The sequence below is a fragment of the Nesoenas mayeri genome (assembly GCF_963082525.1).
Source record: "Nesoenas mayeri genome assembly, chromosome: 8".
Classification (NCBI taxonomy): domain Eukaryota; kingdom Metazoa; phylum Chordata; class Aves; order Columbiformes; family Columbidae; genus Nesoenas; species Nesoenas mayeri.
In genome coordinates this window covers 6,449,437-6,476,900 of record NC_137554.1, presented here as the reverse complement: position 1 = coordinate 6,476,900, position 27,464 = coordinate 6,449,437, and the positions used below count along the sequence as shown (strand labels likewise).

Here is a 27,464-nt window from a genome sequence, read left to right as displayed (position 1 = left end):
ATAGAAAACAAAGTATTGTAGATATTCATTTCTAGAACATTTTTGTTTTAATTCTGACAAGATGGCTTGGATAATCTGACAGTAAAAATCCTTTTAAACAGAAAAAATCCTTCACATCATCTTAAGCCTAAAACTGCCAGCTCTGGCATTCTCCGTCTACCCGTTCCATTTTTAAGTAATACAATAGATGGCATCGCACTGTGCAGATAGTCATATTCAGTTGGTGGGTCTTACCAAACATATCCTAATTAGTAATCGCTAATACAATTCCAGTTATCTCCTTTTCTATATCATAAATCTTATTACATCTTCTAACTCTTATGGAGTATTATATCAAGGGTAAATATTTTCTTTTCATTCTAAGGGACACAGTCTTCTCAAATGGGCATGACAAATGTTAAGTGGGAAGTATCAACACTCAGACTCACTCTAGAAGCGGACTTATGATAATTTATAGAACAAAGACAAGATTGTGGAGTTTTCAAGACAGTTCAGATATGCTAGTTCTTAAAACTAGATTTCAAAATTTCAAGTAGAAACAATGACTACATTCCATGCAGTCATTATTGCTGAGGAGGAAAGGAAAAGTTCCTTTAGTGTGGACTCTAGTGTTCTAGCTCCCAGAAGCTTTTGGAAGTCACTGTCTGAACTTATCATAGAATCACAGAATTTCCTGAGTTGGAAGGGACCCACAAGGATCATCAAGTCCATCTCCTGTTCCTGCATAGGATAAACCCTAAATCCACACCATAACAACCCCTAAATTCACATCTGTAATCTCTTATTGGATTCTATTAGTTTTGAGATTAGTCTATACTGTAAAAGAAGAAAAATAATTTAGAGGTAGATCCTATTTGTGAAGTTTACTCTGTATTAAAATTATGCCAAGGGAGTAGGGGAATTGACTAAATACAGATACCTCATCAAGCAAAAGTTCATGTGGACCAGTCTGCACTGAACAAACTAGATCCCATTTCCTTCAAAAACCTCCTGTCGGGCCTTAGGATGTTGCTGACTTCCTCCATCCGCCACTGTGGAGAGCGAGAGTCTGCAGAGAGCCCATCTATAGATGCTGGCTCTGCAAGCAACTGATTCGGCACAGCAGCTAATTTTTAACTAATTCCCTGATGTGAAATCAACACTCTTTCGCCTTATGTAATGAAGAACCTAAGTACTTGTCTGCGATTTAGTTTGCAAAAGGCTTCTTACATACCCAGCTCTCAGAGCTGTACAACTTCTGTAAATACACAGTCACTGAGGTAGAGAGTGACTCTATCTACGTAGTCACGTCCCATCCTTACTCCAGTGAATAAATTATTGCAAGCTTCTATCCCTGCTTAAGACTTTTATTTGTCCTTTTTCATACTCAAGCCAAGTCATACACTCAAAAAGGGCTAGATTTACGTCTTGTTTCATGCTTTCAATGTCTGTAATTTTCTAGTGAATCTTTTTTCAGGTCACTTTTCTTTTTTAAAATCAGTGAAGTTCACCATGCTTGTGCAATTCATGGGGAAAAAGGAATTTTACAATGTTGTTTGAACTTGGCTCAATTTAAAAAGAGCAACTGTAACCTTTAACTTAAAGAATAATTAATATTTACACGGTAAATTGTTGTCCAGCCTCAACAAGAAGCTATCGAATGAATTCCATTGAAAGTTCTCTCTAACATGTTGTTCTCTGTAACTGGTTGTTAAGCTAAGAGTTTTTTAGTAGAGACATCTTTCCAAGAAACACAGACACGGTTCCTGTTACCAAGTCCTAACAGAAGCGATGAAAGAATATCCAGTTATGTTTAACTTATTCTGTATTATACTCACCCTACTGAATGTAGCGATTTTTCTGAGGAGTGGTCTCCTGGTTGTAGTTCAAGGATATAATGAAGAGTTGTTAAAACCAAACTCATTTCAGAATTCAGATGGCTCCTGACCCTCTTTCTAAAGTTCAAGGGATATAAGAGAACACAAATTGCATAAATGAAGAAGAACCTGTGTTCACAGTGCTGGAATTGAGCTCATTTGTGTCTTGCACCCCATGAACCGAGTCAGAGGTGAAAGCTAAAGTACCCACAAAACCTTTAATGGCCTTTACAGCAGACTGAGGTGACACACATGGCCTGAGGGACAGCAGAGATAGGTTCGTGTAAAAGAAACAGAAATTAGATGCCTTTGGGTTATGCGAATCTATATTATGTAGAATTTATACAGTGAAATTCTTGCACTATGGTGTAGATAGAAAGAAGATTACTTGATTTTTTCAGTATATTAAGGACTGATAAATTTAACAACCAACTTGACTAAAAACTTCGTTGCTGACGTTCCATGTTTCCTTTTAATAAGTCTCTTCAGTAGAGCAGACCAAAAAAGCACAGAAAGCAGAACACTGTAGGAAAACAGTGGAAAGCATATTTTAATATTGCCTAACTGGCATCTTGCAGTGGTAGGAGAGGGAGATAGGCATTACAAAAACTATAGTGTTACCAAAATATAATGGATGGTAGAATGCAATGAAGGATAAGAACTGAGATGCTAGCCAGAGCAGAGAATTCTGAGGTACTGGTATTGAAAACATGAATGTGAAGCTTCAATTTGACATTCTGGCTAAAGATGGGAGAAGTGATCCAGTGGAGGATATAATGAAAAATAGTGAAGATTGCCTAAAACCAATGTAATTTTAGCAATTCTATTTTTAACAAAATGGGTCAAGGTGTAACATATGTATGAACAATCCTAGATATAAGTAACTTATCACAGCAAGTTACAGTGAAAACATTCCAGGTTTTACACATTAAGTCCTCTATTTGCTATAGCATGACTGGCATGAATGACCATCTTGTTGGCATAAAAAGAGATTAACCATTGAGAATTAAGACAACAGTTCTTCCTTCACAGAAAATTACAATGGTAATTGTGATTGCAGTGTTATAGACATGTCTTGTGAGGCTTCTTTTCCCTTTTTATTATTGAAGTAGACTACTGAATTGCAGAATGTGATATGGTGACAACAAAGTGAGCAGTTATATTCACTGGCCATTAGTGGAACAAACTGCAGTCCTGCATCAGATGGAAAGGTGCAAATGTTAACCCTGGGAGTAGGATAATTGTGCAAGAGGATAAAGGAAAAATCCTTAGTTGTAGCAAAGATTAACTGCAGAGGATTCACAAGCGCGTCTTTGCCAAGAATTTTAGGTTGTGTCTACGTGATACAAAGCAATGATGTGCAGAGATGTTTGTGATAACACTAAATGATGTACCACAGTTACAAAGAATAAAATAGCCATCTTAGTGGCTACCCAGTGTATAATTATGAGCAAATTCAAGGATATATTACTTCATTGAGGTGCTGAGTTAACACAATAGCCATGTTGCCTAATTCTGAGGTGTTTCATACAGTTCTTCAAAACACTGTTAAGTAGATATTCTTTAGTAGTGCTAGGAAAAAAAAATATCCTCCAAAGAGGCATCAGAAACACTGAAAAGCATAGAGCGGAAGCTATAGTTCTCACTTTAGTACTCTCTAGAGTGGTGTGTTCTCTGAGTCACATAATGGATAAGTAGCTCTTCAGCTTTCTCAGTTCTCCACCAACACTGCAGCTGCATCTAACTCTTGGCTTGTTGAGCCTAAATGCTGAAAAAAGACTCCAGAACACTAAAGAAAAATGCCAGAAGAGGTCCAGAAGACTAACTGCATCAGACTTCCTGATGACGGTCTGAGCATCTCTTCTCCGTTTTGACACTTACGTGGCTCCCTTCATTACAAAATCTGAGCATTCACAGATGTGAATATGTTTATCTTTATGATGCATTAAAAATAAGAAAGTGTGATCTTTTATGTCCCCTCTCTTTCATGCAGTACATCTACAGGAAAGGAAGAACAGGAGCAAATGCTCGAGTAATTACAGGAGGATGCTAGATTGCATGAGTAGAGGCCAGACTACCCAGTCTCATTTAACCCATTTGAATAAAAGCTGAGTATGGTTGATATCAGAGCAAACATTCAGTTGCCATATGCATAAGGAAATAGAAATATTTGACAATTTAAGATTCAGGAAATAAGGATGATAAATACTGGAATCGCAATGCACAAGGCACGAGATGTAGTAACATTTTAATAGGACTGTGAGAGTGAGAGCTGAAAGACCATCCTGATTTTACTGATGTAGCGACTTGCATGAGTTGGTATCCAAATTTCTTCCTTCAAATCACAGCAAAATGGTTTTGCCCATAAAATCAGAAATTCACTGATTATAAACTTTTCACAGGGAAGATTCGACAGTGGTAATCAGAGCTTGAAATCACTAATGGAACTTCTGGTAGGAAAGTGGTGTTTTAACATTTATGTCAAAGCATGGCTGAAATGCAGTTTGGTTCTTCTGCCGGATGTTCACAAAATCAGGTGTGGTTAAGGATGTGCTTATGGATGCAAAGTATTCAATACAAAAGGACTTCCCAGAGGCAATGTATTTTTTCCAAGCTGGTTTCTTAATATAAGCCTCCTCTAAATGAGAAAAATTAATCTTCTTTAAGCCTCACTTTAACTACAAAAAGGAAATAAGAAGCTAATATTCACCCAAAGGATGCAGCTTAATTACCCTAAGATGAACTGTTTAAAATAACTTGAAGAATATGTAGGGCATGTTATTTTAAATATCTCTTACAGTTCATTTCTCTGCACGATAACTTGGCTTAATTACTTCTCTCAGTTTTAGCTTCAAATCTGTAAAAAAAAAATCTCTGTTAATTTTAAACACATATCAGCTTTCACTGTGCCAGAAATGGATAATCTGGGCTAATATGGCTGTCAAAAACAGCATTCCTCCTCTCTTTCTGGAGTTCCTAAATCAGCTTGGCCCATGCGCTCTTCAGTGGCCAATTCTACAGCCGGACTTGTCAAAGTTCATTTATTTTTTCAAACCCTACTTCTTCACTCAAACTACATGGGGCACAGAGGCCAGGGCAGATTCCAAAAAGCTGTTATTTATTTAAATCATCATGCTTCCAAAGATAAAGAAGAACATAGTGTTGCACCAACACTATTTACCTCAGCAAGGAATTTCCACCCTCGGGGTTTCTCTGCATGCTGTACGTACACACAGATGGCAAGTTTTCAAGCTTGGTCATTCTCTGGCAGACATTAGTATTTCTGATACACTTAACTTGTTGACATAAATTATATAATGAGAGGCTAAAATATTTTGAAGCTTAGAAAGTATATATGGTACACAAGCTTCCACATATGCAGAAATCACTCATCTATCCCATATAAAATGTGCATATATTTATGAACAGTTTGTTTAGACACATTTCTACATAAATTTCATTCATGTGCCATCTTTTCTGTGTTCTCCAAAATATCGCACAAATCAGTAACACATGAATAGTGTGGAGACACAGTGTAAAACCCGGCAGTGATGAGAGCACATGTAAACTTTCTCTAGTTCAGCAGTTCTACAAGAAACAGTTCCAGGTTCTTTCTCATATCCCAATTCTTTCTCATACCCCAATTTTTCTGCAGAAGAGCTACCAAACATAGGAGAGACACAGAGACCCTTAAGTTGCAATGACAGGTAGCTGACTTTGTGTCTGCAGAGATCTGGTTATCTACTCTAGGCTCCAACTTACATTTCATTGCTTTTAATCACCACAAAATGAAAAAGCGATAGCAATTATTTCCCATTCCACATCTCATTTTCTTTGTACAGAATTTTTTTGGTGATTATATAAGCATATACATCCATGGAGCCAGATTAAGATTGAGGAACCATGCAGCAAAACAGAGAGAGACTCTTGAACCTCAAACAAAACCCCTGGTCCTGAGGTTCCCACAAATGGTTCCCTACATTTCTTTTTTGATTTGAAAAGTTCCCGAAGCGCTGAAGTTCTGCTCCAGCAGATGTTCAGAGCTATCTGGCTTCCTCTTTGCACCCATTTCGGTCATGCCCAAGAAACCAGAAGTGCACTGAAGAGCCAGTGTAGCAGTCATGTTAAAAGCACATCTAACATGTTCCTACAAGACTGAGCTCATGTTGGCTGTATTTTTAGAACAAATGAGAGGTATTTGAAAATATATTGGTGACACTGGGCCAATCGATGGGAAATCTCAGTTCAGTACCCTCTACACAGCAAAGCAAGTTCAACCCCCATCTCTGACCTATGGGGACAAAGACTCAGAGAGGGCTAGGTTGGAGTGAAACCTGTATCACTTTGCAGCCAGAAATGCAAGATCCAAGGCATCAGATGGCACGTAAATGAGATCCTGAGCCTGCAGCAGCAAAGTGAGAGCATGCGGGGGTGGTGGTGGCTAACAGTCTCTATTCCGAGCATTACCTCAGGGAAGAGGGGGTGGGATTTTTAAAATTTTCTTTTAACGGATTGTTTAATGCGAAACTGCTTGGATGAGAGCAAGTATCGCTACCAGAAAACAAGAGCAGCTAGTGATTCTGCCTTCTGCCAAACCTGATGCACGTTCCTCCACTGAGCAGATTCTTGGAGCTGGGTTCTGGTTTGGGAGAGGTGCCTGGCAGCGGTGCTCTCAGCACCTGGAAGCAGAGTGGAGGTTCCCATTGTGCCTTTGCCTAATAGTTTGCTATTGATAAGATCTGGATTGACCTTGAGAGTAGCTGAAAAAACTGCAGGACTCGCATTTCTCTGGGAAGGGCCCCAGAATTGAAGGAGGAATGAGTAATTGAAAGACCTCTGGAATCAGCAAAACAAAACTCAAGTTGGACAACTATATGATAGCACAGAAACTTTAGAAATTGATTATAACTGATATTTTCACCAGCATATTGGTAAATTACAGCCTGTAGCTAAAATTCATGTCAGTGTGCAATGCTATAGCAAAATCCCTTTTTTAACCAAATCAAGGGAAAAATTTATATAACACAGTTCCATGGGGAATTTTTCTGTGACAGTTGCCAGCCATTAGGCTTGTTTGATGCTAATGAGGGCAGACAGCTATAGAAGCTATTTCCCTCACCCACAACTATTTAACTTCTAAATTTGTGCTCAAAATTCATTTCCAGCTTCGGCTGCTTTTTCTGGTTTCTCTTTACTTCTCTGACTAATCTGAATGTCATTTTAATGTTTTGCACAGGCACAGTAAATTCCCTAAAAGGACAAGTGAGACAATGAAGATATCAGTGAAATCAGCATTTTATGCCACAGGATTGGCTGTTTAAATAAGGTCCAGAGCCTTCTCTTAATGTTCAGCATTTTTGTCTCACTAAAGCTAGTATTTTTTCTTTTTTTTTTTTTTTTTAAATACACACAGGCTTATTAAGATAACAAGGTTGACACTGGATCTTATATGGAATTATTATAAATAAGGCAGACTGGGCCTCATTCTGCCTCCAGTAAGAGAAACTTGCACTGCTAGGATGATGAGCTCTGTATTGTTTTTCTGTCTAGACCAATGGATATGTTCTACAAAGAACAGCGAAGCTCTCTGGGAAGAGCTTTAATAACTGTGACTGAAAGGTTTTTGTAACCCAGTGATCTACTCTCCAATGACCATTCCAACATCTATACCAGATTAGAGTCCAGATAAAGTGGAGATTTAGAGACCCTTTTCAAAATAACTAACAGCTGGGTGATGGGGATTACTGGGTGGGAATAGCGGAGACTTAAAATCCATTTGAACGAGGCAGAGTAGAGACATGAAGTTTAATTGCCTTTTCCATTCTACCCAACTTCTATCCTACCATTTTCCCACAAGCAGTTTTGGTTTGATACAAGTAACTAGTTTCTGAAATACAGATTATCTGAAGATAAAAACCATGCGTATTATCTTGCCTTCTTTACCACTAATAATTTTTTCCTCTGATAAAAACATAAGAGCAACAACCATAGCATGCTCAAAACTTGACTGAATTTGGCTTTACTGAATACGGCTGGTGGCTACTAATAGCTTCATTTTACAAAAATAAGTAGGCATATTTTTTTCTTCTTCCTCAGTGAATTAGCAGTAGAAAAAGTACAACTCATATTTTTCACTGTGTGGGCACCATCCACTATCCTCTGAATTCTCATTCCTTTCTCTCCAGAATGTACCCATGCCTATGACTGAGACCAACTTAACCAACTCAGCTGAGCGGAAAAATAAATAAATCGTAGGCAAAGAGGCTGTTTTCTGTGGGAGATTTTGTTGATGACTTAGAGTTACATACATTATCATACAAGTGCTACAACAGTTTGTTCATTATGGTCTACCATGCTGTATTGGTGTGCTCCTTAAACCTCCCTGCAGTAAGATGAATTACATCTGATGGGGTGTAAATGAAAAAATTTCCTAGTGAGAATAATTTTACATCATAGTAATTTATTCAAAAGTCAGTGAATGTGATTTTCTTGAGCTTTATCTGATGGTTCTTAAGGGCAAGGTAGTTCATAGCAGCAGGTCTAGTAATGATGAAACATCAATATAGTGTCTAGAAATGAAAGAGTGTATAGAAGAGTGTATAGAAATAGAAGAGAAATGTATTTTGAAATTAACAAAACAATAAGTTTTCAGTTGAATTTTCCAGCTGATTTGAAGGAACTCTTTAATAGTGGTCTCCTTTAAGAGTAAGCTCTCGCCAGGCAAAAAAAGATGTGGTAGACTAGAACTTCAGCTAACACAAAGCAGTTTTCTCCTAAAAAACAGTTTCTCCAGGCTGAGGTGCCAGGAGCTGGGGGTGGGGTAAGGATTAACTTTTTATTATTTGTAACTCAGAGCACATTCTTTTCAGAGCAAGCTATCTCTCAGGACAGCAATCACATTAAAAGTATTAAAGCACACTAGTTACATAATGATTATGGTTTTTTCTCTTTCTTTGACTTTTTCATTATTATCTAACTTGGGAAAAAAAAAAAAAGTAAGGAAACTCTTATAAATCAGTGTTAGAAACTGAAATGATACCGTACTGTATCTCTAGGAGTGCTGTAGCCAAAATAATGAAGTACCTAACAGTGATTCTTATAAGTGAATGCTACGAACCACCTAAGTATTTTTAATTGAACAGGGAGCACTGTCTAGAAGTTTGCATACACAGACCCCGTTATTTTGAAGTTCTCTACTCATAACCACAGCTCAGTAGTAGCCTTGGTTGATCTGGCACGGCTCTGTACACATACCAATTGTCATGTCAGCACCTGAGACCATATACAATAATATTCTAGTATTTGCTAGATGGCAGGAAGGATACAGGAATAGATTAAACTGTGTTCAGAACTGAAGTCTTCTGCTAAACGTTAGAGTATCTGCAGATCATCTAGGCATTTACATTTTCTCCTTTTTATAATTTAATCTAATATCTTCTCCCCATTACTCTGTGGCTTAGTTATTGTCTAGATAAACAAAACCAGGACAACAATATATAATATCCTAAGATTTTTTTAAAGTTACTGATAAAATAAATGCGAGCATACGCATCTATTTATATACTCATTGTCCAATATTGTGATATCTATTACTATTGTCTTGGCACTTTCTGAAATCACATTGGACTTAAGTAAAGTCAGGTTTTGATTTGCTAGACCTGCTGACATTGCTAAAAAGAATTTTAAACACAGACTGTGTGTTTATGACAATATCAGATATTTACTTATCTTTCTTAATTATAATGAAGTTTACAGATCTGTTCAATTTGAACAACAACCTAAAATTTTGGATATTCCAAGTTCATTATTCCAAAGGAGTTTTTATGAAAGCACAGAGTTATACCTTCCCATTTCTCAGAACTACCGTAGTTGAGCCCTCACTTCTTTCCTTGAAAAGAGAAGCCAGGATCAGACTCTGAGAGCACGGATACCACGCACACACTGAAAATATATGGCATACAGAGCAGCAAGCAAGTATAAGCTACATATTGTATAAAATTATCAAAGATCCAGGGGGAAAAAATATATGAAGGGAAAGAATTACACCTAATCAACCTAACCAACTAGATGTGAAATGAAGATCATGCTTTTTAATTCTATTAACCTAACTATGTTAAAAACAATAGGGACCAACTGAGCAGGAAAATCAATATTAATTGGGAATTTGGATTTTTATTTTCTTGCTCATACAGTGTCTAACAGTAGAATGATTACATCAAATGTCTGCTTATAAATAATATTTAGTTAGATATCAGTGAATTTTTCTTGTATCTTTTGGTCTGTTTATCCATGAAGAAGAACGCATTTAAGTAGATGTTTAAAATTTGAGTTGTGGTTCTAAAATTATAGCCCTCCTGACAACAAATGGTCCTGTTTATTTTCCCTGCTTAGAATTGTCTTGCTGGGAAGAAGAAATGTCTGAGATTTAGAGCTTTGAACAGCAGTGACAAGGTGCAGGCAGGGATTTAAGAAAAATGTAACTCTTTTTTTTCCCTCCTGGTCATCACTGACCTTGCCTGTCCTTGCTTCCAGGATTCACTCCTCTGGGAATCAGGCTAGTGTAATTCTATTTTATGCTGTTCTAGTTCTTACACTGCTCTCATCCGCAAAATATGTCAGTGCCTTCCAGGTTCAGCGTTATGATCAGCAGCATAAATGTGATTTTCTTTCTTGCTTCCTCCTTCTATAGGGAAATAGCATGAGCAAGTTCATCAAATGTATGTAGAAGTGTTAGCATTACATGTACAGATACATACTAGGAAAGGCAAGTTGAAGAGACAAGGCTTCCAGCAAGAGAAGGTGGTGATGAAGACTGCAATGGTTCTGTTATCTTATGGCTTTATAAGAAAACTCTGTCTTTTCCACTGATGGAAGGCTATGAAAAATTACATGTGGTTTTTTTTTTTCAAAATCAGAAGAAAGCTCAAGTTCCTCAGTGAAGCAGACAATGGGGTCAAAGCCATCTGGAGTAAGAAAACATCTGACATCTCCATTGATGTTTGCTTAAAGAGTTAGGACAGGAAGCTGGCAGAAACAGATTTCCCATTGGACAAATGAATTTGCAAAAATAACATATGAAAAGAAATTATGTTGTCAGAAGATTGTCAAAACTGTATAGATAATGCTGATCTATAGATTTGGCACTAGGAACAAATAGTGACAAAGTAACTGCTTTTATAAACACTATTCTAAAACGTACAAGTTGCTCTAGCAGTATGCAGGTTTCTATGTGGACTGAGCACACACCTCCTCTGTTTCAAAGTCATGTGTTTTTTGTAGAAATTTTCAGTTGCTTACTTGCTCCGGAGTATGCGTACTTAATCTCTTTTTATCACTCCTTTCCCAGCTACTCCTTTTTCTCATTTATCCCCCACTAACTTAGTTGCCTTAGGCAACTGCAAAATGTATTTTCCATATGCAATGAAATTCTATGGAAATGAGGTCTGCCATATATATTCTTTATTATCTACAGAACGGGATCCTTTAATCCACTGGCTGTGAAATTACTCACACATCTAACTCAGGGCTCGGCTTTACTAACGCATCCTGGTTTTGTAACAAGGGAAACGCAACTGCACTGCAGGACCTCTAATGACAAGTGAACAACAGAATCTCCCTTCCCAAGTCCAATTCGCTTCTCTTCTACAACAGTGTAAATCTAAAGTAATTTCTATATTTCTGTGAAATGATATCAACACAATTTGAGTAGATACCTTATTGTTTCTGTGTCATGTTATCATTTCCATACCCATCACAAAAATCTGCTTGCTTCAAAAAGAAAAGACATATCTAAGGTGAACATTGCAGTTTAAATTATCTTTAGTACTCTCAAGAAACTAAAAAGTAGAAGACAAAACTGCAATAGGAAAAACATCCTCTGTTTTGCAGGTCTCATCACAGAAAAGGAATTCTACCCAGAATCCTCACATGCATTATTTACAAAGCCACATTTTCCCCAAAGAGCTAAGTATGCTTTCTATAGGAGAAGCGCCTGTAAAGGCTACAGCAATGTCACAAACACACACTTCCTCAATAATGAAAACCAACTTCCAAGAATTCCAGTCCCCTCAGCCTTCCAAACAGAGTTAATCAAAATCCTCAAACAGAAAACATACTCTCTGGGGAGACTAACGTAATAATTTCCTCGGATTTTCATTTTGAAATTCAGAAAGATGTTGAGATGTATTATTAAGGTGACCAACATCATTAGGCGACTTTGCAATTAAGGATGCCTGTTCTGTTTCTTTTGATAGCCTAAATAACCTAGGGAATTCAGATACTTGCCATGAGGAGAACATAGCCATGGGAACTACCTAGGTTGTCTAGTCTATCAAAAGAAACAAAACAGGCCATCTGTGCTCTTGTGGTACCACATGTGGTACCAAGTTCTCTGCACTATTACAACCAGACAGAGTCTGTAATTTAGAACACGTCAATGGTTCAACCCTTGTCAACTGCTCATTGAATTCGTCATCATTAAGCACTTAAATACTTCAGCAGTCCTCGCTAGCCCAACTTCTATAAAGTACTTCTGGTTTGATTTATTAATGCAGCTTCTGGTATGTTCTATGTTTAGAGGGACTTTCTCTTGTCGCAAGTGTTGCAGAAGTCAGTATTCTTACTGATATCTGAGTGGTCTATTTACATTGCAATTTTCTTGTCGTCAAAATTTTTATCTGAAATGCTAAACCTTGTAGGAGACCATACAATAAGACATATTTAACCCATTATAAGATAATCTAGGGATCTTTTTATTTACTGGAGTCAGCTAGCAGCCAAATATATTTATTCCTTGAAGAGCCTTCATTGATCTAATCCAGCTCAAGACATGCTTTCTGTTACAATGGTATTTTTTTCTGCTTTCTTCCCCTCTCAAGACAACCATCCAAAAAGTATGTGACTATTTGTGAGGGATGAAATTGCTGGCACTGGAATGCAACCAGTGTTTCAAAGCAAGCTCTTCTTTCATGCAATAATTTTTGAGCAAAGGGTTTGCAACTAGTTAGCAAAGCAATTTTTGCCTGCCGCAAAGAACTGACATTGTGTTTGCCATGTCACCTACATGCACATGAATTTTGCTCTGTGTTAGTCCATTTTTACAGAAAATACTCTCAGCAAACTGGAAGTTTGATTTCAGTAACCATGGTGCATACCTAAACCACAATTTGACCCGTCTAACCTGTCTTAAAGCAAAAGGTGTAAGAAGCCAAGTTTAACCACAGCAACAGTTAAGTTTTCAGAGCTATTGAATACACTAAAGGACTTACTGTGATGATCAGCCCTTTTTCCTGGAAATATTTAACCAACGGGACAGCGTTCTGCTTGAAATTCATTAGTCGTCTCTGAGTGGCTTTCAGGTTATCATCAGGTCTCCCTTGCTGTTCAGCACGCTTCAGTAGCCTTTCTTTCAGCCTTTGGCTGGAACATGCCAGAAACACCACCAAATCTGGGGTACAGATCTGTGGAAAGAGCAATTCAAGAAATCTGTGATTAAGTTGAGTATCCAGCACTACAGGACTCAGCAATTCCATTATTAGGTGAGGGTCAGATACTCTACATTTGCCTAAGTTGGAACTTGATTAAGTCATGCATTTTCTGTTTGTTTTATTTTTAAGGTAAATGCATAGACTTAAGGAGAGGACTGTTTGTCTTATGTGAAGGTTAGTCAATTTGTTCTACCTGAAATGTTAAGGAAAAAGTTAAATGAAAAAATTCCATCTCACCCCAGAAACCTACTCTAGGCTAGTTTTAGCCTAGCTTAGTTTTGCCTTTTAAAACACATTCGAATTCTCTGCAAGAAGCATTTCAGATAAAAACAACCTCGATTTTACTGTGCACTTTTTTATCCGATTACAGATCAGAAAGGATTTGTTCTCACATACAAGAACAAGGTTATTTCTGCTGTCTTTACTTACCTGAACATAAAAAGTTCATACTTTAACTAATATTAGTAAAAAAATTAGCTTGCTATTCTAGAAATGACATAATCTAGTTACATTAGAAATGATGGTGGATGCTCAAGAATGCTAAACAGACATTTTTGTCATGATGATTTCTATCTACAGAACAATTTTGTCTTTGTTCAGCTTGGTACTATGTAAATTTGATAATCAAATTTGAGCTATAGAAAAGTATCACCAAAACATCTACTGTGTTCTAACTACTAAAGAAGGAACTGATTTATATCTTTATGCTCATTATACAGTTGCTATTAATATATTGCTATTGAGGCCCAGAACCAACCAGTTATGTTTCTGAATATTCTCTATATCCAGGTGATTCTACACAGGGATGTTAAATTGCCTAAAGACAAACATATACTAGAGCAGGGGTGTCAAAGTCATTTTCACTGGGGGCCACATCAGCCTTGCGGTTGCCTTCAAAGGACTGAATGTAATTTATCTGTACATTATATAAATATATAATATATAAAAATATATATTTATCTGTACATTATATAAACGTGTGTATCTATGTAAATGTATGTAAATTTACATTTTATGTATATAAATATATATATATGATGCAGCCTCCAGCAAAAATGAGTTTGACACCCCTGTACTAGACTGTATAGTCAAAACTTCCCAGGCAGACAGTCTAGAAAATTAATAACCAAGTTTGGGGTTTTTTTAAATCCCATCTAGCTGGGTTTCTGTCATTTGAGGGAATACAACCTGAAGTACAGTCTGGTCTTCTCTCCTGGCAGTCTGAGAAACAGCTTCTCAGTGAGGGTGTCAGAGCCTGGCCCAGGCTGCCCAGGGGGGTTGTGGAGTCTCCTTCTGTGCAGACATTCCAATCCGCCTGGACACCTTCCTGTGTAACCTCATCTGGGTGTTCCTGCTCCATGGGGGGATTGCACTGGATGAGCTTTCCAGGGCCCTTCCAACCCCTGACATTGGGAGATTCTGTGAAAAAGGTTCTTCTGAAGCCCAAAGAAACAAATACAACTTTTCAAAACTGGGGTGATGCTCATCTGCTTTTACAAAGAAGGTCGCTGACAGAGTAGGATATGGTGTGGAGGAAGGAGAAAGTGGCTAAAACACAAGAACAAACCAAACCCCAAAACCCCAAATTCTGGTAATTTTTAATGAGTATCTATTAGATTTTGAAACAATTAACCTTTTCATCTTTTTTTTAATTATTATTTTAATTTTTTTAATACCTGCTGGTGAGAGAGAAGCTCTCTCCTGACTCTAACACGTGTACCTCCATGTCCACAAAAACCAAGTAGTTTTCCCCTCTTCTCAGATTACTTAAAATACATAATTGACAGAAATTGTGTCTGTCCTTTCATGGGATGAATTAACTACGACAGTTAATTTTACTACCATATAATAGCTTTAGGGCACATAATTATTCATGCGAAATACTATGAAAGTTTCTGTGCTAGACTTCCATGCAATATGGACACTGCTAAAAGCAGCTCTGTTAAATTAAGGTTGCTTAATTAGTAGTAAGAGCATAATGAGGAAGTGGAAGTTGGGAATTTAAAGAGCATACAGTAATAAAGAAATCCAAATTATGACACATTCTGAAAAAAAATGCTGCCGGTTTCAAAGTGTTTTAGGTCATGAAACGCTATCTGACGAATGACAATGGCTGAGGCACACTGCAGCAGACTGAGCACAGGGACGTCCCATCTCACGTCCCGGTGTGGAAATCTGGCTGACTGGAGCTTCCTAACATACGTTACACAGGGATTCAGAAATTATAACTGTAAAACAGGGACCTAGTAAAGTGAAGGACAAAAGGAGTTTATACAAGTGAGTACTTTTATTTAGTATTTCAATTTGTGTGGATCCTAGTGGTAGTGAAGAAAGATGGTGAAGAAATCTTTAGATGCTCCAAGCCACAGGTGGCCTTCTCCTCACTCCCAAACATCTTCAGGTTTAGCATCTACCACGTACTCAGATCTGTGAAATCATACCAGACCTCCTCAAGTGCAGCACCTAAGCTTTTGCATATCGCATAACTTCACATCAAACCTTACAAAGAGGACTTATAATAAATGGATCTCTCATGAAATTATTAGCCCTAAAGGAAAAAAAGGAGACAAAAGGAAGGTCTCCTGTTTCACACAAACGTGACAGTGCAGCTTTCCACGGGCCATCTCAGTTCTTTACAGAAACTGTGGCTGCATAATTGCAGCCGCACAACAAGGGAAGGATGTGAAAGCCACCGTGACGGCATCAGGTATGCAGGTTCTCTTCTGCTAAGTTCCCACAAACTGCAGTGGCTCCAGAGCTCAGTTCCTTTTTAAGAAAATGGGAAAGCATGCCCACTTTTTTTTTTTCTTCTAGTTGTAAAGTGAAGGTAATAACAAGGTACAACATTGTAATTACTGCGGAAAATTAATTAATTATATTTTAATTATTTCCTCTTGCTTTTTAAAATGGCAAGTTCCCTACAGGAGCTGAGTAGTGGTGGTGTTCTTATTTTTTTGATTAGTAACAGCAACAATACAAAAGACAGTATCAGAATCCCAGCAACTACAACCATTTTTTTTCTGACACTTTAGCATTTCTAATTTGAAATAGATTTCACTTACAGAAATAAAATATCAATGAAAACAATAGTTTGGAATTCTCAGTTCAAGAAGCCTATTTTCGAATTAAGCATTGTCTGAAATGTTTTTTGAATTGGAAAATAAAGTAATTCAAGCACATTTGAAGTATGAATACAAAGCAGATTCTGATTATGTGATGCCTCAATGAATTAATCTTTTACCTTTAGAATATGCATCTTTGTCATCAGAAAGCAGCTGAAAAACATTTAATAAACACAAGCCTCTGCTTGGTTTTAGATGCACAAAAGGGTAATGTCTCTTCTAGGTATGTCCATAGGTATACAGACCTAATAGCATTTAATATACTCTTACATGCATTTAAAACCTTGGTAAAACCTTTGTAAACCCTTGGTAAACCCTCAAAATGCTATTGATATTTCATTCCTGTTCATGAACCACTCTCCTTCCAATTACCTCAACTGCACCTGATGCAAGATGCACTTATAAATACTTTAAGCTGGCGTGTACCAGGGTAGTGTGAACATGGGCACCTGGGATTACCTCTGGAAATGTATCTAGTTCTTCTACACAAATAGGAGTACAAATTGTTTTTTTCCTAACAAAATAAAAGGTGTTTTTATGACTCATTTGAAAACTAACCCATTTTTTAAACTCAGAACTAACTGCCATTGAGTTTTATGAGTAGGGAATAGGTTTTATTCTGGGACTCAGTTTGTAGAAAAGGTGTACAGAGCCAGCAGAGACAGAAGAACTGTATTCCTTCATGCTGATTTCCCATAACACATTCATCTTGTGCTGAAAGCAGAGGGTCTTATTCATGTCCAGAAATGCATGAGGAAGGTATATGGGGCTCAGGGAAGTGAATTTGACTGCTTGCCTACTGGAACATGGCAGAAAGGAGAATCTCTGCCTATGGGAATAGACACGTCTGTGGTTATTCACAACCTTTTGAATTTTAAATGAGACAGAGAGTATGGCATTGACTCAGAATAAAACTCGTGGGTACATCCTCTCATTTTTTAGAATAGTATTTACTAGTAAGAAAATCCTACTCTGAGTCTGAATCTCCTTCCTATACTGGAATATGGAGTAAATTGAGAGTAATTCCATGCAAGTTGGTGGTGTTATTGACGTAAAGCAGCATAACTGGAAAGATGCTCTCTTCTCTCTGGGGATATTTTCTACATCTCCTCTTGTTAGTGAGAGCAGTGTGGTTGTTTGCTAGAAATTAGACAATTACGCTCTCTCTCGTTATTCCTCATTAGGCAAAAGACAAAAATGCTCTGTTTCTTAATTCCTGGTATGTTCTACTAGATACTCCTGAGAAAACTTAACTGACAGCTCATGAACAGTTGTCATTAATTTAACAGTGCATTTTATTCTAATTGGTAAAGGTTACTAGCAAGCTAGTTTATGTCCACTGTATGGGTGCTCTCCCTTGTAATTACTGATTTGCTTTTTACAATTCCATCTTTGCTGGGTTACTAGACTCTTTGCACAGTTTTTGTTTTTCTTGTTTTAGAAAAGCAAAATCGTGGAATATGTTGTCAAAGAATGAATCCTGTTAATGGATTTTTTTTTCTGGTAACTGCTTTTGAACTGTATTCACACTGCTCAAGAAATAAACTTTCGGCAAATTGCCCAGATTACATAATTCAGCCCCCTAATAATTGATTGAGAGAGGCAGGTGTCTTTAGGGAGATTCACCTGTGCAGGGCAGTGAATCGATATGAATCCCTAGCTGTAAACACTGATTCTACTGCTACAAAGAGAGGTCCAAGCAGACCTCCATTTCAGAACTGCTCAGCAGGCACCTCCATTCACCCTGAATTCAGAATATAAGGTCCTCTCCTGAGGGTTAAGGACCTGCACTGGACGAGCTCTCCTTTGGCTAGTTTGGCCAGCAGAGAAGAGCCCTTGTCCAGAAAAACAGCAAACCTGAGGTCTAGGGTCTCTAACCCAGCAGAGAATGGAACCACTGCTCACCTTTCCCAGGAGAATGCTTCATCTTTCAGGGGAGAGGACAGAGACCATTCCATAGGCTCCCTGCTCAGACTTGGCTTTAAGTAGGCTATGTAAAACTCACAGGGCCAAAGAGAACAAATGAGAGGAACCACAGCAATGAAGACTGTTGGTGCTCTAGCCCTCCCACTACTCACAGAGATGACTGGGTACATATATCCAGTTGGGGACTGTACCTAAGGCTCATCAGCCTGGAACAAGGAAGTGGAGATTTGGGACAAGGAATATAGAAGTTGAGGAGGCAATGAATACAACACAGAGACCATGATGCAGAAAAAATATCTTTATCGGTCACAAACACGTGTCAAACTGTGAGGGGACTGCAGGCACCATTTCTGCTTGCGGGTTTGAGTACTGGGCTTGGAGGAGAAGGGCTGCTGTCCTCAGCCTGTGGAGCTCCAAGAGGACAAGTCAGTTTTTCCCAGGATCTTGTACTGTGCCATCTACATAGTTTGTTCTGCTTTAGCACAATTAGTTCTCATAATAATTTTCATAAAGGATATATGTGGGAGTTAAAAAGTTAGCTCGGATCACAGCCAAGATGAGCTAGTTATTCTTTGAAGGTGTAGTGCATCTGCGAATATTTTAAGGACATTTTCAACAAGCAATTGGATAAAATTTACTGCCTCTGTTTATTATTTCAATTAAGATTTTACTTCTTCAAATATAGTCTTGTCACCTAGGCCATATAATGTAAAAATATTTCATGATAATTTCTACAAAAAAAGTCTCTTTTGTCAAGGAATTAAATTATACTCATTAATGAACATTCATTAATTCTAATACTTGTTCAACATTTCACTTCACTATTAATAAAGCTTACAATCAATACATTTTAAGCAAACTTCATCTGTACTCTATTGAAATAGGGTTAATGTCCGTGAAGGAATTACTGAAATATGAATGGAAGTTGTGCATGAATGACTGAAAGTAGGAAGAAAAACAAACAAAACCAACCAAACAACAACAAAACCAACAACCACCAAAAACCCCAAAGCAAACAAAACCAAGCCAAAGCAGTAATTGAAATTAACTGGAAAGTACTGAAGTGATATTTGTTTTTCTGGGAAGGGTAAAAGCTTATTGCTATGTGAGAGTTTACACAGAAAGTCAATCTGCAGTTTCTTCTGTGCAAGTCATTTGGGTTGAATACACCAGTCAGAGACATTTCATCACAGTGTTCCTGGGGAGGAAGATGCTTGAGCATCCTGGTGCTGTAGGTGACCTGCTGAATTTCAAGCTGACAGGTTAATGGTAAATAAACCATTTTCTCCTTGGCATTTTTGAATGTGTGCTTGGAATCTAACCACCTTTCTACTATTAGCACTCAGCAGAGATCTCGGATAGTAATTTGTGGTTTAGGATAGCTATATGCCTCAGTTTAATCTAAAAGGCTAAATAAATCAGTGTTAAATCTGTGGTACTACGCAGAAGGATTTCAAAATTATCAAAATCCAGAGATTACCATACATCTAAAACAAATAGATAAACTGGAAGTTCTATTTGCTTTAAAGACATTAAAATTAATGTTTTCATTTTTTCTCCGCAACCATTACTGCTTGAAACTTTGTTTTAAAGTGACAGCTGAGATTCTCACAGTCATATGACTTCAGGGCTTTATTAGAAGTATCCCCATCAAAAACTGGCAGTATTAACTCCCCTTTCTGGAATTAAGAAATGGAAGAGCTAGGACTTGGCAGCAATCCAAGACTTCCAATGAGAGAAGTTACATGTTGTGTATCCATAAAGAGAAAAACAGAGGCCTTATTTCAAATCAGATAAGAAATTCAGAGAAAACGAGAGAAACTCGGAGCAAACTGCGGTGCCAGGGTTATGGGTTCACACAGGCTGCGATGAGTCTGCAGTGAGTAGCCGACCATTAAGAAATGAAGCTGGTGTAAGTGACCAGAATGGCAGAGTTGCTGCTGGTTGGCAAGCACTGCGGAAAATCTGATAACGTCACATCTTAAAGACTTCTTTCCTGCTCAAAAACATATAGATGATAGGAACAGTGATATTAACCAAACTCAATAAAAGAGAGGGGGGAAAAAGCTTTCATTCAAATGTAAAATTCCTCAGATGTGTAAAGGGCTTTTTAATCCACTTATTCCAGATTGACATTATTGCTTGGAAGCAGTGTTTGTTACTTCTGGTTTCTAGATCTGAACAGAAATACTGTGAGTTCTGCAAATGATATATTGCTTTATCTTAGGCAGTTTAGTCATTGAGATGCAATGTGTTTTATTACAGTTCTGCCTAGCAACACGTTGAGAACTTAGTGTCCACACAAGAGTCTGGCAACATAAGGAAAAAATCATCATCTTTCAGCTATACCTATGTTTGGGAATGTTAGCATAAGTTGGTTTGCTTTGACTCGTTTACTAAAAATAACATTTTTTTCCCAGAGAAAAGTTCAGCTTCTGGATTAGTCAAAGGGATAAAAATGTGCTGGTAGTACCAAGAGCAATTGCAAGCAAAGTTCAACAAGAATTCGTTATCATCGTGTATTTCTATACTAGAACATTATGCAGGACAGGTACTGTAACTAGAGTTCAGACATATATGTCCACATGATTTTTTCACAAAACAAGGAGATTATGAAACCTCAAATAGTGTCAAGTCTCAGTTACAGCTGGGTGAGCCATAAAGCTGAAGAGATTATTTTAGCATAAATAATTTGTTACATTAAAGATGTCTGCAAACACAGCACAGTTAGATTTTATATACACTTGGAAGACAAACCAGGAACCTTAGCTGACCTGCTCCTTTTCCTCTACTAATGTGGTGAACCATGTCCAATATAAATTAGTTTATCTTTCCAATAACTCAGCACAGCTCTTACTGGTGAAAGCCATGTAATAATATATACAGAAAGGTTCAGTAGACAGGGTTCATGGAACTATAGAGTTAGCGGTTGTGAGCAAGACAGATTTTATACCTTTGTGCCTTGCCTTTCAGTTGTTCATCATCCACTGTTCACAACACGCACCAGTGGAGAAAGGGGAGGTGACGTGATTTAGACCAAACCTGTCCAGGCTCTCTCCTGGTCCACCTTTCACTGACGACAGTGGCCAGCTCACGTCTACTCCACATTTTGACTTCCTAGCCCTTTATGTGACATTGGGTCCAGATATTTTCTTGACCCCTCTGCATCATGCCTCACAAAGAGGAACAACAGATGGGTAACAAAACAATACAGGCTTCTTACGATCAACAAAGACCTGACATACTTTCTTAACCTACAATGATGTCAGGTTTTTGTAGCCTGTTTTGACTACAGACTTTTTGTTTTCCTCACATTTGTTCAGTCTGTTGCAGCCTTACCTGCTCTCTCAATACCTTGTATTACTCATCCCTCTTTCCATTCAGTTTAATAACTTGTCCTTCACATTCTCCCCCCACAATTTATTTTTTGTATTATTACATATATTCTTAAGAGTTTGTTTCTGTCTGTGTAAAAAAGGGCAATGGAGAAAGGCTATACAGTGGAAAATGCTACTTTTAAAATAAAGGCTGCTTTGTTTATTTCAAGCTTCCATGGGATTACAGATGAATACCCATCCCAACACACTCAAATGACACAGGATAAATAAACAGTCACTCTTATCCCTGCTGCTCATTCCTCCTGCTGGCACCTACTCTATATCCTATACGGCTGAAGAAATGAGAAAGCCAGCATATCCTATTTACCCTAACACAAACTAACCATAATTATTTTAATTTACATAATAAAACCCCAAACTGTTCTAGCTGCTTTATGAAACAAACATCATAATAATGTAAAGTCACTGTTTCAAAGCATACAACTGAATTTTAGAACCCTTGTAATCAAAACAATTAACAGTTGTGAAGGGATCATAAATGAGGGAAAACAGTTAAATAAATAGTAACTTCCACTTCATGCATCTTTTGGCAGTTCCCTTAAATCAGGGGTGTCAAACTCATTTTCACCAGGGGCCACATCAGCCTCGCAGTTGCTGTAACTACTCCTACATTTATGCAGTCCTAAAATTACATTCGGTCCTTTGAAGGCAACCGTGTATTGGCCTTAAAGGGACCATCTGTAAGTATTCACCCATGACAAAATTAATGATAACAATAGGAATTCTTTCTTATTCGGAACTTTTTATCAACAGATCTCAGTGTTCTACAAGGGATGTCTTCATAAGAATAAATGATACGTATTACAGGATAATGTGATTTGACTATTTGCATTTTGTGGGATTTCACCATTTTCTTCAGAAGAATGTTCCATTGCCTAGTAGATCTCCTAATTATAAAGTGTCTTGCTATCTAATCAAAACTTTCTTTGCTGAAATTCCAACTAATTATTTCACATCTTGTCACTTTTGGCTCATGAGAACAATTCTGTTCTGTTCTGTTCCACACACTGCTAGCAAGAAAGCTATAATATTTCTAAGTTGTGGAAAACAGCCACAGCATCTTTAATTGCAGACCTACACAAATTATCACAACAATTAATTACTGAACTCTGCAGAACTCCATTGCACCTCCCCAATGGGAATCCCTCAATAGGGGTCTCTGAGTGCCTTAAAAACATTAGCACATTTAAGGTAAATAACCTGACGTGCCACAGGTCACTGTCAGCCTCACCCTGCAAAGGAAGACGGGTGCTGATAGTCCCCCTTCCTTACCACAAGACCTTCCTACTGATGTGTGTAGCACTATGGCTTACTAAACAGAGAATTTTAAAGAAACAACAAGCATGTTTTATTGATTTAAAATATAAAGCCAAGATAAAACAATGAATATATCCCACTGGATTAAAGAGATGTTGTATGTTGAAATATGTACATCCTTTGTGCATTTATTTCCATGGCTTTCAATAGGCTCCTGTAAGTGTCAGCTGCAATGAAAGGTGAAAAAGGGGGAACCCAAACAGACTACATTTTCTTTCTTGTGCTCCTATAAAATTTCTATGATTCCTTCTTTTCTTTCCCATATTTATTTTAGAATCGAGAAGACTGAAAGGTGGTCCTACATTGAGTGCTCTGGGATTTTTTGAGAGACTCAGATAGTCATCTATCTTTCAGGCAGAATCAGGCCTTAAGAAGCATGACTTACTAATCCCGTTAGACTGAAAAGAAAGGAACTCTCTGATAATATAGTCAGGTCTACAATGACTAAATTGATCCCTTCTTTTCCCCCAAAAAATAAACAGAGACCAATCTATAGCACCTTTGAAGCAAGAGCACATAGTAAAAGGAGTCAAAGTTATCACTTCCATAATTTGTCATTCTCTCTTCCATGTAGTTTTCTATAGACAACGAGAGCTAACCAGGGTGGCAGAGCGGAAAATTTTAAGTTCAATAAGGAAATACTACAGAAGCATATTAGACTGGTGCAAAGGGAGGATTCAAACATATATGAAACGTGGCGTACATCTTCCTCCCTTTCTACAGCATGGTATTGCCTGAGCTTTTTCTATTAACTCCTGACTCCAGTTTCTACTGGTATTGCTAATGGACCCTATGACAGGAGCTCAAGTGTTGTTTAACTGGTTGTTTTAACTGGTTTCCCTTTGTAGAAGGAGAATCTGACCCTAGGATAACTCGAAGCACTTAATTTAACTCTTGTCAGTTTTTCCAGTTTCACATCCCCCATTCTTTCATTGAACACAACATCGGCACAAAATTATAGCACCAGAAAAGCACTTAAGTCCCACTATCACACAATACACTGGGCAAAAAAAAGTGAGGCAAGTAAGTGACAATTAAGAATAAACTTCTGCTGTTTCATTTTTAAGTCTTCTCTTTTTTAATAACAAGATATAGCTGGCAGCCACTGGCTATTTTCTGTAATAACTATTTTGTCTGTTTCCTTTAATTTCCTCAATTCAGTCTTCTAAATTTTGCCCAGAATAATACCTTATAAAAGCACACTAATGAAATGCCTCATTAGCTGCTTTCTTTTGTTACTTCTATCTTGGCAATGCCACTTAGAATTCAACGTACAGAAATGGCAGTACACCAGCAATTGTGAAAGACTTTGAAATGCTCGGCATGAAGGGTGCTCTAAAATGAAGGGTGCACTGAAAATGCAACCTTTACTTGTGACCGTAACTGTTATGTTAACAGCACTTGATCAGAAAATGACATAAGCTGTTTGTTTTTCCACTGAATTAAAGTATTTTTAGGTTAGTTTTAAATACACACATGAAGACAATGAGAATAAAACTCAGGAACACACAGTTTTAGCTGATAGTAGTTGGAGTAGTTTAGAATCATCAACATTTCTAAAAAAAAAGAGTAGCATTTCTGGTTCCCAAAACTTGCAGAAAATGAGCAGTTTTAACCCTTATTTTATTCCCGTCTTTTCAATGCACCGTAATGAACTTGAGATTAAATGTGCTGTGAAGATATGCATTGATTTATGTATGTTTCTCTTAATGTAGATTAAATTGAACAAATAGATATGGAAACACAATATCTCCCCGTTTCTAAATCACAAAGATACAAAAAATATTGTTAGATTTGATGTTATTTCCTTCTTCATCTTGAGTGGACTTTCATTTCTGAGACAAGAGGTTTGGATTATTGGTTATACTATCACATTGTCTTTTTACAAAATATTCTGTCTTCAGACAGAATGTAATACAATGTAAGCCACGAGAATAACTTTTGTCCATCTGTAGTTATGTACTTGCAAAGATTTAAAGAGCAATTCTCAGTTGGAAATAACATCTAGTCTTTCTTGGAATGTTACTGACAATTTCAAGAAGCTTAACTATTGTAGAGATATGCAAGCTATTTTAAGAATAAAAAGAATCTCTTACTTGGTCCTCAAAGGAGATTGCCTGGGCAACATCTCTGGGAAATCCATCAATCACTATACCCTCTTCATCAGGGATCTGCATTAATCTCTGCTTTATCTCAGTTATGGTTGTTTCCTTTCACAGAGAAAAGAAGTTTTTCATTTAATACTGTAAAGCATGTTTTCTTGACAGTGCACATTAATACACATGAACAAATCCTTCGAAAGTAAACACTGACACAGGCTACGTTGTACCTGAGGGGCCAGTTCTCCAGTAGTAATTATTTTGGCAATTAGACTCCACTTCCTATTGCTGCTTGTGCTGTGGATCTTCTTTCTTAACAATTCACCAACGGATATGTAGTTAAATCCATAACGTTCTGCTATTTTCAAACTCTGCGTTCCTTTTCCACTTCCTGGGCCACCTATTGGTAATTATAAGCAAAACATTACATTAGTCTTTCATCTGAAGTACCCAATCACAGCTGAAATCTTTGTTATCGGTGCCAATTTTCCAATCATTATTACAGCATATCTTGCAGTTGCATGGCTTGTTACCCGCCATTTAGAAACAGGGTCTCATCTACCTGATCGTAAAGGCAAGAGTTTGTAAAATAATATTATATAAAATAAAAAAGAATATAAATCTACTTGAGAATTAAAAAGATATGTTATTTTAGGCTTGACCTCATTCTAAAACTGTTCCTGGAAAGTAATTTCTCTTGATTTGTAGTAGAGGAAGAGCAAATGAACTGGTCCCTTCTTGAACTCTGTGAATCCAAAGACAGAACCAGATAGTCTGAAGCGTATTCATGGCCGAAAGAATCATAGTTGGTTAAACAAGCCAATGAAATGGACTGGTCATAAAATAGAACTAATAAAATCTGCTCCTAAATATGCTTGCATGAGTTTCTGAGGTTTTCTAATTTTAAAACACAGAAAAATATTAAATAATCAGCTGAGATGTTTCCATAGTGATTTGGTACAAGGACTTTCCTTGAGCCACACGTACTTCTGGTACTGGTGCTTAAAGCATCTCTGATAGTGGAGCAATTTGTTAGGTTCAGCTTGCTGGACAACTTGAAGAATAAAGAGACTCTTCAATATAGCACAGGTAGAATAGGTATCAAAATCAGGCGAAACAGTGACATCACATAGTGGGGAATGCTGAAGTGAGGGTCAGCTGGACAGCAGAATGCATGTAAAAAAATCAGACAATGTATGAACTAAAAAGACGTGATGTAAAGAACACACAAACTGGAATCCAGCATGTAAAACCAGGGAATTGTTTTGATAAAAACAAATATTAATATCTAGAAAAGCATATGGTACTGAATAGCATAACAAGCAAAACCAAAACAAATGGTTTTTTATGTTAATTCCCTACACTAAGTAGCTATTTTTTTTGGGAATTTAATTTTATTTCAACAGACAAAGAAGTAAGACTTATTATACTGAAAATATAATATAAGTTTTCTATGAGCTTGAAAATACACAGCAATGCAGTGTAAGTAAATATGAATACAATGAGCTTCTTGTTAGTAACCATATGACTGCTTCCTGTATGTTCTATATTATTCCCATTAATAGCTTTTAGGCATTTATATAATTAATACAGATTTGACTGCAGGATAAGCTTTACAGTATTGTATCATATATGGTCACAACCCTCTCTGTGTAACCAGGTTCAAACCTGCGCCCTAATATTACATGTTAGGGAGCTTTCATGGCACCAGTAGTCACTAGGTCTGGAGTAACTGAATCCCAGTGTCTTTTTTCTTACATAGATGAAAACAACAGCACAAAGTGCAGCTCATTGTTCAGTGATTGCTGCCAGTTTGCATGAAGCAGATTTTGCCAGGTGAATTAATAGGATTTTTACTCGTTACTGGAATGTCTGCTCACTCTGTGTAAAGATTTCCATAAGCAACCCTCTCTCTGCATATAAAACCATATATTACAATCTAATGAGCATTACATAGACATAGTGCATCTTGTATGTGTGTGTTTATACATATGTGTAACATTTATTAGCATGAATTTATGCGGCTTTATTTACTGGCAATAATCCTAACTACTGGGACAAGGGGGTAGTAGGTTGTGACTGCGCTTTGAAGCAAAAGGTTTATAAAACATAGTGGAGCCAAAGCTGTGCTTAATTCTTGCAGATACAAAACTTTCAAGGAAGGAAATTCAGTTTATTTCCCTAGAGATTCAAGACAAGTTTGCAACATACTATGTTGCACCCCAGAAACAATAACGATGCAAAACGTATATAGGTAACA

The 27,464-nt window shown here is 37.3% G+C and overlaps 1 protein-coding gene across 1 annotated transcript in view; it reads right to left on the bottom strand.

The window, feature by feature from the left end:
• AK5 (adenylate kinase 5) overlaps positions 1-27,464 on the bottom strand; it is a gene marked incomplete at both ends in the record, with an annotated part of 89,474 nt that overhangs the window by 55,460 nt on the left and 6,550 nt on the right. Inside the window, 3 exons of the mRNA XM_080348972.1 lie at positions 13,124-13,315; positions 25,202-25,315; positions 25,435-25,604. Of these exons, the coding sequence (XP_080205098.1) occupies positions 13,124-13,315; positions 25,202-25,315; positions 25,435-25,604 (476 nt within the window). The remainder of the gene's footprint in view (positions 1-13,123; positions 13,316-25,201; positions 25,316-25,434; positions 25,605-27,464) is intronic.